Source organism: Myotis nattereri (genome assembly GCF_964212035.1).
Source record: "Myotis nattereri genome assembly, chromosome: 1".
NCBI classification, from domain to species: Eukaryota; Metazoa; Chordata; class Mammalia; order Chiroptera; family Vespertilionidae; genus Myotis; species Myotis nattereri.
The window spans coordinates 21323271-21342605 of NC_138075.1; the positions used below are offsets into that span (position 1 = coordinate 21323271).

The 19335-nt window shown below is 41.0% G+C and overlaps 1 protein-coding gene across 1 annotated transcript in view; it reads left to right on the forward strand.

The window, feature by feature from the left end:
• Nucleotides 1-18903, forward strand: part of SPTLC2 (serine palmitoyltransferase long chain base subunit 2) — a 96402-nt gene extending 77499 nt beyond the window's left edge. The window contains exons 10-12 of the mRNA XM_081083877.1: nt 8104-8239; nt 10493-10622; nt 17447-18903. Coding sequence (XP_080940003.1) covers nt 8104-8239; nt 10493-10622; nt 17447-17566 — 386 coding nt within the window. The 3' untranslated portion in view covers nt 17567-18903. The remainder of the gene's footprint in view (nt 1-8103; nt 8240-10492; nt 10623-17446) is intronic.
• Nucleotides 18904-19335: the final 432 nt, after the last annotated feature.

The following is a 19335-nucleotide window of genomic DNA, read 5'->3' on the forward strand; positions in this document are numbered from 1 at the left end:
TTAAAAAAATGCTTTTGAAGGAAAAAACCACACGAGTAAAACATGTTCCTTTTTTACTCTGCAATATAATTTAACCAAAGTAATATATATTAGAAAAAGTAACTTTCCGCCAAAGCCGGTTTGGCTCAGTGGATAGAGCGTCGGCCTGCGGACTGAGGGATCCCAGGTTCAATTCCGGTCAAGGGCATGTACCTGGGTTGCAGGCACATCCCCAGTGGGAGATGTGCAGGAGGCGGCTGATCGATGTTTCTCTCCCACCGATGTTTCTAACTCTCTATCTCTCTCCCTTCCTCTCTGTAAAAAATCAATAAAATATATTTTTTTAAAAAAGAAAAAGTAACTTTCCAAGCAAAACAAGACCTTGTACAGTTGGTTAAAGTAAACGATTAGACATAAAATATTAAATTAAGGAGATAAGAACTATCCACAATGTAATGTTTTTGATAGTATAAATTAGAACATGGCGATGGGTAGAATTTTTCCATATTTTATCCCACCTCAAGTGCCTTAACTTGTATTAATGCTGAAAACTAACTGAAACCATTTTGGGGGCTATCTGTTTTATTTGGGGGACCCTATATTGAGAAAACCTTTATTTGCTTTAAGGTTGTGACCTTTAAGAAGAAAGGGAGGAGGGAAAAAGAAGTGCTTTGATTTCAGATTTTTCCAGCCCATTATAATTAACTGGAAAGCATAAGCCTGAAGAGTAGCAGTAATTTTATTTTATTTTTCCCAGGAAGGCAGATTATATCAGCATATCCAGGAAATCTAAGAAGATTAGGAGCTGTGTAATGGAGTATAATGTGAGTTAGGAGAGCAACTCTGGCTGAACATCATTTATGTTTCTGTCCTTTATTTTGAAAGAGTTCAGTTAACACCATAAATGTTATTTTTGAAGTTTCAGACTCAAACACATTTTATTGATTATGTCATGTTATATAAAAGTTCATCAGCTAAATTGAAAATTATACTACTATTTAAGCAGGTGAATACATGCTGTATTCTTTGAAACATAAATTCTATGTAAATAGCACTAATTCCATATCTTTGCCTTAAGACAAAATAAGTAATAATGCAGTAGTTCTTTCAGACCTTAAGATTACATGGCTGAGAATTCTTGATTAAGACTTGATTAAAATACTCCTTTTGAAAAGGGCTGAAATACAAGTGGTACAGCTTTACAATCTGTTTGGCTGTGGATAATAAATGTAGTTCTCTAAATCTAATTTTGTTTTGTAAAAGTGATTTAAAGTTATCACTGTGTCATGTTTATTAATAGGTGGATAATTGTGCCCTAACTGATTTGGCTCGGTGGATAGAGCGTCAGCCTGTGGACTGAGGGGTCCCGGGCTCAATTCCGGTCAAGGGCATGTACCTTGATTGCAGGCACATCCCCAGTAGGAGGTGTGCAAGAGGCAGTTGATCGATGTTTCTCTCTCATAAATGTTTCTAACTCTCTATTCCTCTTCCTTCCTCTCTGTAAAAAATCAAATATATTTTTTAAAAAAATGGGTAGATAATTGTGATGCTTCTTCCATCTCTGTCCTAAAAGGGCTTTCTGTTTCCTTAAAGGAATTGAATCCAATAATTCCATCACAACCTATTGATAATTTCAAATTCATTACTTCCTTCCTGAGCATAAAGTTTATTAAAGATATATGCTGTGTTCTCTGAGAAATGAATTACACACACTTACTTTTCTCTTTCATGCCAAGCTGTGGATTTTTATAAAAGATGTTCTAAAAATGGTTTCATTCTAACAAACCATATTGATGCAGTCTAAAGGACTGCCACAGAGTGAGGTTCAGGTGTAAAGTTCACGAGAAATTAGTAGAGGTTTTCTCCAAATTGCTCTTATGCTTTTTATTGCACTTAAAAGTAAAGATTTATGTTTGAAAAGTAGAGAAGAATGCTGACTTCTTCTTTTTTTTTCTCTCGGATTTTATAAAGCTTCTATTTCAAGTGTTTAACCTATAACAATAGTCTTTTTTTTTAATTAAATCTTTATTGTTCAGATTATTACATTTGTTCCTCTTTTTCCCCCCCATTACTCCCCTCCTCCCAGTTCCCGCCCCACCCTCCGCCCTCACTCCCCACCCACTGTCCTCATCCATAGGTGCACGATTTTTTGTCCAGTCTCTTCCCGCATCTCCCACACCCCTTTCCCCCCCAAGAATAGTCAGTCCATTTCCTTTCTATGTCCCTGATTCTATTATGATCACCAGATTATTTATTCACTTGATTCTTAGATTCACTTGTTGATAGATGCATGTTTGTTGTTCATAATTTGTATCTTTACCTTTTTCTTCTTCTTCCTCTTCTTAAAGGATACCTTTCAGCATTTCATATAATACTGGTTTGGTGGTGATGAACTCCTTTAGCTTTTCCTTATCTGTGAAGCTCTTTATCTGACCTTCAGTTCTGAATGATAGCTTTGCTGGATAAAGTAATCTTGGTTGTAGGTTCTTGCTATTCATCACTTTGAATATTTCTTGCCACTCCCTTCTGGCCTGCAAAGTTTCTGTTGAGAAATCAGCTGACAGTCGTATGGGTATTCCCTTGTAGGTAACTGAGTTTCTTTCTCTTGCTGCTTTTAAGATTCTCTCTTTGTCTTTTGCTCTTGGCATTTTAATTATGATGTGTCTTGGTGTGGTCCTCTTTGGATTCCTTTTGTTTGGGGTTCTCTGCGCTTCCTGGACTTGTAAGTCCATTTCTTTCACCAGGTGGGGGAAGTTTTCTGTCATTATTTCTTCAAATAGGTTTTCAATATCTTGCTCTCTCTCATCTTCTGGCACCCCTATAATTCTGATGTTGGTACACTTGAAGCTGTCCCAGAGGCTCCTTACACTATCTTCGTATTTTCGGATTCTTTTTTCATTTTGCTTTTCTGGTTGGGTGTTTTTTGCTTCTTCGCATTTCAAATCTTTGCCTTGATTCTTGCGCTCCTCTGGTCTGCTGTTGGGAGTCTGTATAGCATTCGTTATTTCAGTCCGTGTATGCTTAATTTTTAGTTGGTTCTTTATCATAACATCGAGGGTCTCATTAGTTTTCTTGAGGATCTCACTACATTTATCGGCGGCTTCTAGACAGTTCTTAAGAGACCTTAAAAGTGTGGTTCTGAACTCAGTATCCTCCATTGACAGTTTTGTCCTGTTTCTTTGTCTCCGCATTTTTTATGCTTTCTTGGTACACCCCCTAGTGGTCTTTGTGAGCAGTCTTGTTGTAGTTAAGCCTTGATTGTTGACGGCAATACCGGGGGTGATTTGACCTCCAGGCTAACTGGCTATGAGAGTCCGCTGTGTCTGCAGTGGGAGAGCTTCTGTGCTGGATCTCTAGGGCGGTGCTAATCTAGCGTTTGCCTGAGGCTATCCGGCAAATGGCTCTGCGCAGGGCTTGGCCGGGGCGGGTCCCCGGGGATCTACAGGGCGGGCAGGAGCGAGCAGTTATGGCTGCTCTCAGTTCCGTCCCTAGGGGCTCTGCCTCACAGAGTCCCAGCCACCGCTGCAAACCTCGGAGAGAAAGCTGCCTTCGAGTTCCGACCGAAGCCAGACAGTCCCGCTTCTCCCATTTGAGTCTGGGTCCCTAGAGCCTCGCCCAGATCTGGAGCTCAGAGTCTGAAACTCCCTCCCGATTGAAAACAACAACCGCGCCCTCCGCCGCCAGCCCGCTCCGAGCGTACTCCGCACCTGAGTATTTCACTTCAGCACTGCGCCTCTTCTGAGTCTGGGTATGATATTCTCTTTCCTCCTAGTTGTAGAATTTCCACTCAGCCAGCCTTCCTGTGGTTCTGGATGATGTCCGTTCCATCTTTTAGTTGTTTTTTGAAGTGGTTGTTCGAGGCAGGAATCTCCGGCGTTAACCTATGCCGCCATCTTGGTTTCTCTCCTCCTGACTTCTTATGTAACCATCTGTGCTCTTAGGCAAGGATAAAGAACTCTTAAGAGTTATATTTTTTTTAACAAAGCTAATCATTCTAAAATTAATTTTTTTATTAAGGTAACATTGCTTAAATAGCAAATTTCAGGTATGCAACATTATAATTTGTTTCTCTATACTCTTTCCTGCTCACCACAAAAGCCTAGTGTCTCTCCATTACCATATATTTGACCTCTTTACCCATTTCATCTTCCCACTTTCCTTTCCCTCTGATTACCACCTTTCTGTTGTCTATATCTATGGGTTTGTTTTTGATCATCTCCTTTATTCACTCATTCATTGATGGACACTTAGGTTGTTTCTGTATCTTGGCTATTGTAAATAATGCTGCAGTGAACATAGAGGAACATACATCTTTTTGAATTAGTGTTCTTACAAGTAGAGAATTCTTTTTCATCTGAATTTATAGCTGCCAGAATGTAGGTTGATAATCTCAAGTCTGATATTTATTAACACATGAAGGATAAATAAATTCTGGTATACCTTTACAAAGGAATACTGTTCAGCAATATTAAGGATATATAAGTTGGGGATTTTAAATGCCTATTCCCAGTATCTTCGGGTTGTATATGCATGTGTTAATTTAGATGTATTTTCTTTTGGAACTCTTATTGTCAGGGAACAGATGATGAATGGTGAGAGTGAGATTTCCATTTCTTTCATTTAAAAAAAAACTCATTTAAAATGATATAGCAATTAGTGGAAAAGTGAAGGTCTAAATCTCTTAACATTTCTTTATTGATAATTTTTCTTGATATTCTTGGAATATATTTATTGGGATTTTTAAATAAAATGTTTTTGGTGCATGATAGGAAAACAGCAAGTTGCAAAATGATAAAGTGAGCATGAGAAAAATTAATGTACACTATTATGCAAATATTCACTCAAGTTTTTAGAAACCATCTTTAATGAGATATCATTTACATACAATGAAATTCACCAATTTTAAGTGTATAATTCCATGAGTTTTGACAGATGTATAGTCATGTAACCATACTACAATGAAGGTATAGAGTATTTTTGTCACCCCAAAAGTTTCCTCATACCCCTTTGCTGCCAGTCCTTCCTCCATTCCTTGGCAACCACAGATCTGTTTCCTGTCTCTATAATTGTCTCTTTAAATTTTTCTATAAATGAATTCACACAGTGTATATATATAGTCTTGTGCCTGGTTTATTTAACATAACGCTTATGAGATTCATCAGCATTGTTGTAGCAATTGTTTCTTTTTATACGTTTTCTTTATCTTCTTGTCATCTTTCCTCTACCTTTCTGATGTAGACACATTTTTTTAAATGTATTTTTATTTCAGAAAGAGGAAGGGAGAGGGGAGAGAGGAATGGAAACATCAGTGATGAAAGAGAATCATTGATCAGCTGCCTCCTTCACACCCCCTACTGGGGACTGAACCCGCAACCCAGGCATGTGCCCTGACTAGGAATCAAACTCAGGACTTCCTGGTTCATGAGTGGGCGCTCAACCAATGGGCCACACTGGCTCAGGCTAGGAGCATATTTTTAATAGCATTACTCTGTTATTTCTGTTGAAAATCAATTGGATCCTTTTGAGACTTGCCTTTAAGGTTTGTTAGAGTGGGTCAAGCACAACTTTTAGTCTCAGGCTAATTTAACTCCATTACTATTGTGATACCCTTCCGAGGTCTTTCCATGTGGGTGGGTGAAAATAAAAACTATTGCCAACTCAGTTGGCTGCATTCTGGTGTATCCTTCCCCGGCACCTGATGGTTTCTTCTCATACTTATGCAGGTCAGCACTCTGCCAGAGGCTCAAGGGGCCCTTCCATAGATCCCCTCATCCTCTCCTATACACTGCCCAATAAATTCTAACCTCCTTAGCCTCTCCAACTCCTATCTCTGGTGTCCTCAACTGGCAAGACTAGGTTCCCCACCCTATGCAGCAGATTAGGACCTACTCTAGTAGCACAGGGACAATCCAAAGGCTCACCTCCTGTTAACCTTCTCAGTCCTGCACTGCCTGTGGCCCAGTAACTGGAAACCATTGTTTTATATACTTCATCCAGTTTCCTATTGTTTATAGCAGGAAGATAATCTGGTCACTGTTATGCTATCATGGCCAGAGTGGAATTCTCTTCTTTTGAGTAAGAGTAAGCATATATTGCTATTTCTAGAGCACATGGCTCATCATTCCTTAACATACTTAAATATAACACACTTTAATGTCTGCTTTATTATTTGTAAGAGTTATGTCATAATTTTCGCGATGTTCATTAGAGTTCATACTAAGCTAATCTATGTTTGAGTGTTATTTTTTGGTCAACTTGAAATTATTTACATAGAGAGTATTAAATTCAGGTTATTTGTTAATCCTCACCCTAGGATATTTTTCCACTGATTTTTAGGAAGAGTAGATAGGAGAGAGAGAGGGAAAGACAGAGAGGAACATCGATGTGAGAGAGACACATCAATTGGTTGCCTCCTGCATGAGCCCCGACCAGGGCCTGGGCCAGGGAGAAGCCTGCAACCAAGGTACATGCCCTTGGCTAAAATCAAACTCCAGGACCCTTTGGTCCATAGGCTGACACTCTATCCACCTGAGCCAAACTGGCTAGGGCAATTTGGGGTTATTTGTAGCAAACATATCTAAAGTAGCTTCCCATCAATGATGGATATAGTAGTATTCTAATTCTAAGGAAATATATTAACCATTTGTATTTCTGGTTGATTGATTTATCTTTTGAACAGTATGATGTTTGTTTTTAATATTAATTTTCAGGCTTTCTAATATATGTGAGAAAATGACTGCAAACCTTTTTTTTCTTATTGGATTTATTGGGATGACATCTATAATAATAAAAGGGTAATATGCTAATTAGACCAGAAGCCCTTCTGGGCGTCATTCCGAACGTCCTTCTGGACAAAGCCAGGGCCAGAGAAAAGCCTGGGTCCTGGGTGCCAGAGGGAAGCCTGTGCCAGCAGCTGGGGAAGGAAGGCCTACTCTTGCACAAATTTTCGTGCATCAGGCCTCTAGTTGGTTAATAAAATTATATAGGTTTCAGGTGTACAATTCTATAATACATCCTCTGTTTGTATTGTGTGTTCACCACTCCAAGTCAAGTCTCCTTAAAGCATCACCATTTATCCTCCTTCACCCTCTCTGACCTCCCCCAACCCCTTCTGCAAACCTTTTCTTTACTTGGGCATATTCGTAATTAAGATCTTCGTTTGAATTCATGGCTTGCTCTCTATTACAGAACAGTTGTTGGGACATCTATTCATAGATTGACCTACCGTAATGTCAAAAACAGGCCAAACGTTTAGTCACTTAGCAGTTAGAGAAGTGTATGTTTCAATCCATTGGTGTTATAGGGAAGATGGACAAAGTGGGATTAAAAATATGATTTTAGCCGAAACCGGTTTGGCTCAGTGGATAGAGCGTCAGCCTGCGGACTGAGAGGTCCCGGGTTCGATTCTGGTCAAGGGCATGTACCTGGGTTGCGGGCAGCTGATCGATGTTTCTCTCTCATCGATGTTTCTAACTCTCTCTGTCTCTCTCCCTTCCTCTCTGTGAAAAATCAATAAAATATATTTTTTAAAAAATATGATTTTACATTATTATGGATATGCTGTTGCTGTCTGGTAGGAGTTTTGGGGAAATGGTAACATAAAATCAGACTCTTAAGAGGAAAATTTGGGTCTCTACATGGCTCTGTCTCTGGTCGTATATGTAAAATTATTCACAGCACCGTTAGGTGGAATGAATATTAAAGTTGAGAGACCTAGATTCTAGTCTCAGCTGTGCCACTTATTGCCATGTGACTTACCAGCCAATCACCGCCTTTGTGAGAGTCTACTGATCTCTAAAATGAAGATGAAAATAAATATCCTACCTACTGCAAAAGGATGGTAGGGTGTTAAATGAGATGACAATGTTTGAGGACGCTAATGTGCAATGGAAATATTAGCTGTTAAAATTATTTTGTACATTACTATAAAATCTGTTGTCAACACCTAGTCTGACAAAATACAAAGCAAGATATATTTATATTTCATACAGCTTGCTGTACAAAAATATTTTATGTTGGAAAGGAAGAAATAAATCATAGGACTGATTGACAGAATGGAGATAGAGGCGATTGCTCTCTTTTTTTTCTTAATATTATTTTACTTGTTTTCCCATGGTTTTCCAGGCAAAGAGTGTGTACAGCAGTTAGCTGAAAATACTAGGTATTTCAGGAGACGTCTGAAAGAGATGGGCTTCATCATCTATGGAAATGAAGATTCTCCAGTGGTGCCTTTGATGCTCTACATGCCAGCCAAAATCGGGTACGTTTTATTGCACAATACAAACTGGTCTCTCTAGGCTTAAGGTTTCCGTGATGTGAGACTCAGAATTAGGTATTTTGGCCTCTTCATGTTAACATGTATTCGCTAGATATGCCATTGATTAGTGGATTCCAACTTGTAAAATATGTTAACTTGTTAGCCTTTCATTAAACATACATTTGAGTTTAATGCACTCTTCTGGGGGATTCAGATAGATCAGCAAACAATACATAAAAGTAAAAATCCCTCTCCCGTGGAGCTTACGTTCTAGTGGGGTGACAAACATAATAGATAAGTAAATCATGACATATGTGAGAAGGTATTTAGAGCTATGGGAAATACAGAGCAGATAAGGGTCATTGAGCGTGCCCTGTGGCAGGCAGTTTACAGCATTAAATGGGGTGGTCAGGGTGAGCCTCAGTGGGAAGGGAACATGACACCTGAGCTTAAAGGACAGAGAGAGTTACCCACCTGGAGAAAGAAGCTTTTGTGCAAAGGCCATAAGGCAGGAACATGCTTAGCCAAGGGAAGAATAGCAAGGAGGTGAGTGGAGCTAAAGTGCAGTGCCCATGAGGGCGAGTGGTGAGCCATCCAGTGAGGGTGTGTGCTTGCATAATTACCAGAAGTGCAGATTGCACCAGCTTCTTTGGCTTATGCAGGGTGTATATAATAGGAAGCCTTGTCCTAGAATGGCTTCCAGTGTATAACAAAACCAGAAGACATTTGAAAAGCAAATATGAAATGAACCAATACGATTATTTGCAAAGTAATTACATGCAGAATTGTTCCAGAGATGGAAAATAATTCAGATTTGTGAGTTTTGACTGGTTCTTAGATATAAAATTGGATAAGGTTTAATTGAAGTCATTAAAGGAGCAAGTATTTTATTCATCTTTGAATCCCCAGTTACCTACCGCAGGCCCTGGCATTCAGAGGCCACTCAGTAATGTTTATTAAAATGAATAGGAGGGAAAATTCAATCAGGGAACCTAGAAACATGGTGATTCCTACGATAATAATGAGGGGAAAATTGGGCAGGGGTGCTTACTGAGGCAAAAAGAGTTCAGTTTTCAACAGGAAGTCATATGGGCAGTTGGCCTTAAGGCCTTCAGAAGCAATGGTGGAAATGAGCCAGGCAGAGGTGTAGAATTTTCCTCATTCTTGAAATGGAATTATCATGAATAAACTGAAAGAGTTATTCAGCCTGGAGGACTGACTGAATCTAGAACCCTTTCTTTAGAGAGGACTGTGTCTATTTTGCCCTAGTAAAGCTGACTGTGTACATCATAATTAAGACTTGGAGAGAGTGAAGCAGAATTGGAATAAATCACTAGACAGTTTGGGAACATGAGCTGAAGATGCAGGCACTCACGCCCTTGCTGCCACAAAGGAAGTACATCGAAGACTGTACTGGTACTAGAGGGAGTGGGGACTGGCTGGCGCTAATGTAATTAGTTGCTAATGTAACTAAAATGTGTGGGATTCCAAAAAACACTTTAAACAACTAAGGGGAAAATACAAAAAGGATTGGTAAGTCAAAAAGAGGAAAAGACAAAGAACATAATTTAGTAAATATAACAGTTTACATGAGAGTTATAATTATGTTATTTAGACAAGATACAGACGTGGAGCAAAGTCACATGCCACCAGGTTGCCTTGGGGTTGAGGGTTAATGAGAGCTGGGTACTCACACAGCTGGAGCCTGGGGATGTGCTGGCCTCACAAACACCAAAGGAAACCCTGAATTCCAGAGGCAGATTGATGCCCACCTCAGTCAAAGAAATGCCTGGTGTTGGGGAGCTAGTGCTACCAGGCCATTTTACGAGCAGAAGTCCATGGAACAACAGATCCTCTGCGTCCTTATAATCTTAAGAGTCTTCTAAACTGCCAAGCCTAACATTTCAAGAGCCAGTTTTTAAACGCTAGTTCATTTTGAAGCCTCTGAACCACTGTTACATGTCTGGGAAACTTTAAGGCCAAAATTGCAAATTACTTTAGGCAAGCCCTATTAAAAACTGGTCTCTGCCAACTGTCTTCTTCACCTTTGTGAAGAAAACCATTTGGGAGACAACCACTTTTGGACTGAGTAAAAAACGTCTTTGTGAACTGTCCATGTTAACTTGAAGAGGAAATTCCTCATAGAAGTGTCCAGCGCCTCTCATTCAGGAGTTTAGCTCATTCAGCCCTGCAGGACCTCTGTACTGTATGCTTTATGACTCTTCCTGGTTTCTTTTCCTTGCTTTCCCTTCTCAGTGCCTTTGGACGGGAGATGCTGAAGCGGAACATCGGAGTAGTTGTGGTGGGATTTCCTGCCACCCCAATTATTGAGTCCAGAGCCAGGTTTTGCCTGTCAGCAGCTCATACCAAAGAAATTCTTGATACTGTAAGTAGACACTTTAACCTTGGTATAAAATACCTTATACTCAGAGGGCCTGATTATCAGATGAAATTATTTGTTGATCGTGACGTTCTTTGAGCACCTAAGATATTTACCAGTAAAATAGAGGAGGGAATATATAATGCTACTTAAAACATTGCTGTTTACCAAAAAAGAACAAAGAAAAACCATTAGCATCACCCACCAGACCCTGTGTGATCATGGGGACTTTGGGGAATTTTTTTGCTTCATCTTGTGCCATGCCCTCCCTCTTTATGGCCTCTACAACTAACTATACAGTTCCCTTTCTATTCTATGTTTCTACTCTAAACGATCTTGTTTGTTTGTTTTTGTCTGTAGGATTTTCTTTCTTGAGCCTTCTCTTATCTCTTCCCTGCTAATTCCTACTCATTCTTCATATCTCCACTTAAAGGAAACTGGCTCAAGGCTATTCCCAAACCCTCTTGCTTGATGTTTCCTTGGAATCTTAATATTTCTCCTTAGCGCCCTAGCCAGTTTGGCTCAGTGACTAGAGCATCAGCCTGTGGACTGAAGGGCCCCAGGTTCGATTCCGGCAAAGGGCACATGCCCGGGTTGCAGGCTCAATTCCCCTTAGGGGGTGTGTAAGAGGCAGCCGATCAATGATTCTCTCTCATCATTGATGCTTCTATCTCTCTCTCCCTCTCCCTTCCTCTTTGAAATCAATAAAGAAATATATTTTAAAAAGAAAAGATTTCTCCTTAGGGAATTATTCACACCTTTCATTGTTTATGGAAATACTCTCCATTAGATAAATCTTGAGGATAGGAGCTAAATCTATTTTGCCCATTCTCTATCCCAAGACCTAACACAGTACCAGGCACATTTATGATAGCATTCAAACATTGCCGAAAGAAAATTTAAGTAAATGGAAAGACATCCTGAGTTTGTGGATTGGAAGATTTAATATTGTTAAGATGGTAGGCAGTACAGCAAGATCCATAAATCCATTGTGCAGTCCCTATCAAAATCCCAATGGCTTTTTTTGCAGAAAGTTTAATGCAGAGCCTCAAATTCATATGGAACTATAGGTTCCCCAGATAGCCAAAATAGTGTTAAAAAAGAAAATTGAAGTTGGAGGACTCAAACTTCCTGATTTCAAAACTTACTACAAAGCTATAGTAATTCAAAACAGTGGGATCCTAGCATACAGATGTTCTTATAGACCAGTGGAATAGCACTGAGAGGAATAAACCCAAGCATCTGGCTAATTAATGTTCAACAAGGGAACCAAAGCTAGTCAATGGGGAAAGACTAGTCTCTTCAACAGATGGTGCCAGGCAATTGGATAACCACATGTAAAATGATAAAGTCGGACCCCCACAGCATGGGTGAGCTTAGAAAGCATTATGTTAAGTGAAAGAAGCCAGACACAACAGACCACATTTACACAAAACGTCCTGTAAAGGTAAATTCCTAGGGTCAGCCCTAACTGGTTTGGCTCAAGGGATAGAGCGTCGGCCTGCGGACTGAAGGGTCCCAGGTTCAATTCCAGTCAGGGGCACATGCCCGGGTTGTGGGCTCGATCCCTGGTGGGGGGCGTGCAGGAGGCAGTCAATCCATGATTCTCTCTTATCATTGATGTTTCTATCTCTCCCTTCCTCTCTGAAATGAATAAAAAAATATATATTTTTTTAAATTCGTAGGGTCAGAAAATAGATTGGTGCTCCTGACTAGGTGACTCAGTTTTGAGCATCATCCCGTACACCCCAAAAAAATAGTTGCAGATTCAATTCCTGGTCAGGGTATATATCTAGGTTGCAGGTTCAATTCCTGATCAGGATATGTATGGGAGGCAACCGAACAGTGTTTCTCTCTCTCTTTCTTTCTCTTTCTCTCTCCCTTTCCTCTCTCTAAAATCAATAAACATATTGAGGATTTTTTTAAAATTACTCTTTATAGCTAAGAAAGAAAAGAAAATCTATTGGTAGTTATCAGGGCTAGTAGTGATGGAGGAATGAGGATTGATTGATAGGAGTGTGAGGTTTCTTTTTTGAGGTGATATGCTTTATAATTAGTGATGAAAGTTGTACAACTCTGAATATATTAAAAGCATTGACTTGTACACTTTCAAAAGGTGAATTTGTGGCATGTGAATTGTATCTCATTAAAGTGTTTTTTTGTTTGTTTGTTTTATTTTTTTTATTGATTAAAATATTACATATGTGTCCTTATCCCCACGTTACCCCCTACCCCCCCCACCCCCGCGCCCCGCTCATGCCCTCACCCCCCCGTTGTCCATGTCCATTGGTTAGGCCTATATGCTTACATATAAGTCCTTTGGTTGATCTTCCCCCCTTACCCCCACCCTCCCCTACCTTCCCTCCAAGACCCGACAGTCCAATCAATGCCTCTCCATCTCTGGATCAGTCCTTGTTCATCAGTTTATGTTGTTCATTATATTCCACAAATGAGTGAGATCAATGTGGTGTTTATCCTTCTCTGACTGGCTTATTTCACTTAGCATAATGCTCTCCAGTTCCATCCATGCTGTGGCAAGTGGTAAGAGTGCCTTTTTCTTCTTCCTCTTCTTAAAGAATACCTTTCAGCATTTCATATAATGCTGGTTTGGTGGTGATGAACTCCTTTAGCTTTTTCTTATCTGTGAAGCTCTTTATCTGACCTTCAGTTCTGAATGATAGCTATGCTGGATAAAGTAATCTTGGTTGTAGGTTCTTGCTATTCATCACTTTGAATATTTCTCGCCACTCTCTTCTGGCCTGCAAAGTTTCTGTTGAGAAATCCGCTGACAGTCGTATGGGTACTCCCTTGTAGGTAACTGACTGTCTTTCTCTTGCTGCTTTTAAGATTCTCTCTTTGTCTTTTGCTCTTGGCATTTTAATTATGATGTGTCTTGGTGTGGTCCTCTTTGGATTCCTTTTGTTTGGGGTTCTCTGCGCTTCCTGGACCTGTAAGTCTGTTTCTTTCACCAGGTAGGGGAAGTTTTCTGTCATTATTTTTTCAAATAGGTTTTCAATATCTTGCCCTCTCTCTTCTTCTGGTACCCCTATAATTCTGATGTTGGTATGCTTGAAGCTGTCCCAGAGGCTCCTTACACTATCTTCATATTTTTGGATTCTTTTTTCTTTTTCGGTTGGGTATTTTTTGTTTCTTCGTATTTCAAATCTTTGACTTGATTTTTGGGATCCTCTTGTCTGCTGTTGGTTCTCTGTATATTATTCTTTATTTCAGTCAGTGTTTGCTTAATTTCTAGTTGGTCTTTTTTCATATCCTACAGGGTCTCACTAAATTTATTGGCGGTTTCCATAAAATTCTTGAAAAACCTTATAAACATGGTTTTGAACTCTATATCCAGTCTTTTGCTTTCCTCCATTTCTGTCATTTGTGACCTGTTTCTTTGTCTCCGCATTTTTTATGCTTCCCTGTGTTGGTAGAGTGGTTTTGTGTGCTAGGTGTCCTGTAGGGCCCAGTGGCTCAGTCTTCCCAGTTACCTGAGGTGGACACTCTTGGTGCACCCCCTTGTGGGCTTTGTGCACAGTCTTGTTGTAGTTATGCCTTGATTGTTGTAGGATCACTGGGAGGAATTGACCTCCAGGCCAATTGGCAGTGAGAATCAGCTGTGTTTGCAGTGGGAGAACTTCTGTGCTGAAGACACCTTTCTGGGGCAAGATTTGCTTCTGTGGGGCTTTGGTGCTCACTGAGTCTTCCCCCTGAGTGTGTCCCTTATGGATCTGAGGAGTTGTAATCTGGATGGTCCCACTCTGGCCACTGGGTACACTGGCTCTTGGATCTAAGGAGGTGCTAATTCAGCCTCTGCCTGAGGTTACCCAGCAGGAGCTACGAAGAGAACTGCAGATTCCCCTTCCTTTTTTGGAGTTTGGAGGTGCCCAGATGAGACCCAGCTGTGAAGCAATGCAAGCTGCTGTGGGGCGTTGGCCTTCTCTTGGAAGTTCTGCGTCTGTCTGGCCCAGCTGCAGTTTGTTAGGTAATTTTCAGGTTGCAAAGGGCCAGGGCATTCATATGCAAAAGCCTCTGCCGCAGCCTGGGTGGGGCGGGGTCTCAGGGAATCAAAGGGCGGAGCAAGCAGCTATGGCTGATCCTCAGCCCTACCCCAAGGGGCCCCGCGTCTCAGTGTCCTGGTAATTGCTGCAAGCACCTCTGAGGGAAAGCCGCCCTCAAGTTCCGAGTTCTGCCTGCTGCCAGACAGTCCAGTTTCTCCCCATATGAGTCCTGGGTCCCCAGAGACTTCCCGGAACCGGAGTTCAGAGCAGTCGGGAGCTTGTGTCTCCCTCCCGATTCAAAAATACAGCCGCGTCCTCAGGTGCCAGCCCCTTTCTGCGTGCGCTCGAGCCTCCGTACCTCTGCACTTTACTTCTGCAGCTCCTCTGGGTCTCAGTGTGCTTTTCTCTTTCCTTCTAGTTGTAGGATTTCCACTCAGCCAGCCTTCCTGTAGTTCTGGATGATGTCCGTTTTGTCTTTTCATTGTATTTTTGAAGTTGTTGTGGGAGGCAGCAATTTCCTGTATTTACCTATGCCGCCATCTTGGTTTCCTAAAGTGTTATTTTTAAAAATAAGAAGGGCAGTGCTATTGGTTCAGGAGCCCAGCTGTTGTAAAATACGCTTATTAAAGGACCACAATCAACCCTATAATTAACACTTTTTTAACTAAGAACCCATCTTACCCTGTGATCCAGCGGTCTGGTGTAGACTATTTGTTAACAAATGGTGGTCCTTGTAATGGTTCCTATTTCTAATCTAACCAGGTAACCCCACATAATAGCCGGCAGTTTCTAGTTACAATTTTACCTTTTATGTAAATAAAACTTACTCATCTGAAATATTTGGTTTGGGATCAGAGAAATTTTGTTATCTAGATCCCTTTGGGCTACTGTGGGTTTATTCATTTTATTTTTTAAATTGATGACAAAATACTAAGTTCTTCTGAAGTTTGAGTTCATAAATGTCCTTTACTCTATGATCTTAGTAAGTCATGTGTTGTTTTAAATTAACAAATTCTATATCAGAGGTCAGGAGCATAAATGGCTAATGGGTTCTCACAGCTAAAATTCAACCTTAAATTGTTTCTATATGGAGCTTTCAATTAAGCCTCTTCTCAAAGGTACCACTGTTCTGATAACACATTGAAATCCAGCTCTTACTTGCTTTTTATATCTTTTCACATTTGGAGTGAAGAATGTTTTATCTTATGCTAGAATAAATAAGGAATACTATTAGTGGGCTTTTCCTCTCTACAAACACTGATTTTTAAAAGTTAAACTTAAGAATAGGTAAACGTGGCTTTTTATTAATAACGAACTGATTCCCTCTTCTGAAGTACAAGATGTACATTTTTACATGTGATAACCATAAGTGGACAGAAGATGTAGATGGCTTGATGGAATGCAGAGAGTTACAGGGCTTCTACTGCCCACCTTACTGTTTCTTTTTTTTTTTTTTAAATATATTTTATTGATCCTTCACAGAGAGGAAGGGAGAGAGACAGAAAGCCAGAAACATCGATGAGAGAGAAACATCGATCAGCTGCCTCCCGCACATGTCCCACTGGGGATGTGCCCGCAACCCAGGTACATGCCCTTGACCGGAATCGAACCCGGGACCCCCCAGTCCGCAGGCCGACGCTCTATCCACTGAGCCAAACCGGCCTCGGCCTTACTGTTTCTTATGAGATGGTGTCATAGAGCCATCATCTCTGAAGCCAAGCGCATTCACCCCAGGCTTGTTATTAGACCCACTAGGTAATGTCCACGGGTCTGGGGAGTGAGTAACAGGGCTGCAGAGCTACCGTGAATTGAAAATTGCATTCTTTGACCTATGCCAGGTTCTTTTATTAGAAAGTCTTAGCATCTAGGATTTGAAACATTTTGCTGTCTTCCTTGAATTTCTCTGAGAAATATCTGGGGCTTAGAGTTTCCCTATCCTTGCAGTAAAATTTTCTCTGAGAAATTCGGAACACATCCCTTTCTTATATTAGAATCCTCTATTTTGACTGTGTGTGCTGCTTTTTGGAAAGGTTAACTCTGTGAACTCTGATTCATATGTTGCTGTATGTATGTCATATTTAAAGAGCTTTTTTCTTCAATACACATAAGAGACCACACATGGATTGCTGCTACCAGGTAGACCAGTGTAGCAATCAGGAAGACTTTGCCTTTTATAGCTTGCCTTACTGTTTGAATTGTTTTATATGAAGCCTATTTTCTTTGAAAAATAAAGGTCTAATTTTACAGGAAAGAACATTATACTGAGCAGAGTTTTGATGGGAAGATGAGATAATCTCCCAAGACTGGGCTTCTGGATCTCAAATCTAGCTCTGTCCTTTCCCTGTTCCTCCCTTACCTGCAGCCCGTTCCTCACCCACACAGTCTCCTCCTCACGTTTCCACGTGTTCTTCCTGAGTCAGGGCAGCAGTCCACTTTGGGGACTTTCTCCATCTTGCATCTGGGAGGCATCTCAGCGCAGACTTCTCGTCAGTTTTCTGGAGCATGATACTGGAAAGAGTAAGCACTGAAGTATAAAAGGAGAGAGAACACATTGTGGCCGGCCTGGCAAGTCCAGGGCACATGTTTCTTTTCCTGCCAAGCATAACATACTGTGGTGAATTATACCCTTTATCCTGAATACCTGCTATTCACAACCCATTATTCATGGTCAGCCCCACGTTCTTGCTCAGAAAGCAGCTCTGCATAGCTGCACTGTGGTCCGGCTGGAGTAAACGCACTGGATGCAAACAGTCCCACCAGAGGATGGGAAGCACTGGCCACGCCTGCAGCCCCTGGCTCTGACCACCTCTGCTCTGTCTTACGTTTCAGGCTCTCAAGGAGATAGATGAAGTTGGGGACCTACTACAGCTGAAGTATTCCCGTCACCGGTTGGTGCCGCTGCTGGACAGGCCCTTCGATGAGACCACATATGAAGAAACAGAAGACTGAGCCTTTTTGGTGCTCCCTTACGGAAACTCCCTCACCCAGGACAGTGTGTGGCCTTTCTGAGCCAGTTCCAGGAACCACACTTCTGTGGCCGTCTCACGTGAAAGACATTTTCTCAACTACTGACGGTGGCCACCTCCACTCCAAATGGCATTTTGTAAATAGGAAAAACTGCTCCACGTCTTCCTTTGCTGCATTTCACCTTTTAAAAAAGGTGACTCACTTTGCTTTTTTGTCCATTAAAAAATGTTTTATTTTATAACTATCCTATTTGTGAAATCACGCTGACCCGCCTGTCTCTGCTAACCACGCAGGCTGTTGCCCTTCCCCAGCCGCCTTGCAGCCTTGGGCCCATCCAGAGCTGCCAGCCGGCATCACAGCCTCAAGACTCACCTGGCCCTCCCTCCCTCGGGAGCAAGTGCCTTCCACTTACTTCCACTCCAGATCCCGGAGGTTGCCAACCTGGGAATCCTTATTTAACCAGTCAAGTAATCAACCAAAGTGTTCTGCTTTTAGTCTTAAGTTTAACCTTTTAAGAAAAACAGAAAACGTTAACACTGTTGATATTCTCCCTCGTTGTGTAACTCCCCCTGGTCTAGAGCCTCTCAAGTCGTGATCTTGTTCCATTTACTGGAATGGAACAAAGATTTCTTCATTCACCATCAAATATTTCTTCATGATGGTCACTGTCTGAGGGTATGTCCAATTTCTGGATTCTCCCCAATCTGTAACTTAATGCCCCCACCCACTACGTAGAACACTTAAATTGTTTTAAAGGCACCCGTACCCCACCCTGATCAGACCTCCATGGTGAAGCTGACTCACACTTCATGATTCTGTGTTCAAAGCTGCTCCGTGAAGTGATGTGCAGTCCTGCTGGGTGAGGGGCAGGGGCAGCCGGAAGAATTGATTACTACTTGCAGAACCAGACTGTCTGTGGTTTGCTCCTTAATGCTATCTGCTTTTCAAAGTTATGATGGCCTCTGCCTGGGTCTAGGTCCAGATTAGGATTTAAACTGATAAAGGGAAATGTTGGTAAATCCTCTGCTCAGAAATCATTTGTCATGTTCCTATAAGGATTAAAGTTATAAACTTGTCCTTTTTAGAAGTTGGCCCATTTAAATATCACTCTTCTGAGTGCTGGTTCTCTTTATTCTTGATGTCCTAAGACAATTCTAACCTGACATCAGGGGTTTAGTCTCCCTTGCCTTCCATTACCTTCCCTTCTTTTAAAGAAATTCTGAACACATATCTGTTGGCCAAACTGGCACCGTCTCTACTGACTCTGTTTTCGTATCAGGTAAGGGGACTTCTTTCAGAGAGCTTTATGCTGCTTGACCAAAGAACACATCTGAAAATCACCATGTTAAAGTTCTTTTATTTTTATTTTTTTCTGTTAATCAAAGCTTCAGTGAAAAGAACTTTAGACTTTATTCTGCCCAAGATCAGCTTGTCTTTTTTTAGTAGCCATCAGGTATGATAGGGAAAGATTGAGAACCCAATGGAAAAGAATCCTGTGAAAGTATTTTTGCACATCTCTAATTGTGAAACCACTCCTTTTATTGGTAAGAATTCTCAGTCCAGATTCTCTTGGGCATCTTATCATCAGCTGTGGTATGTTTGTGCTAATATGTATAGTGGAGGATGTATGCACTATTATTGTTTGTGAAGTTTTGTTTTCGTGTCTCAACTTGTCTTTGATCACTCTCAGCATCTGAGAGCCTTAAGCCCTTGAAATGTTCCAAGGTTTCATTTTACTTTTTTAAAGAATA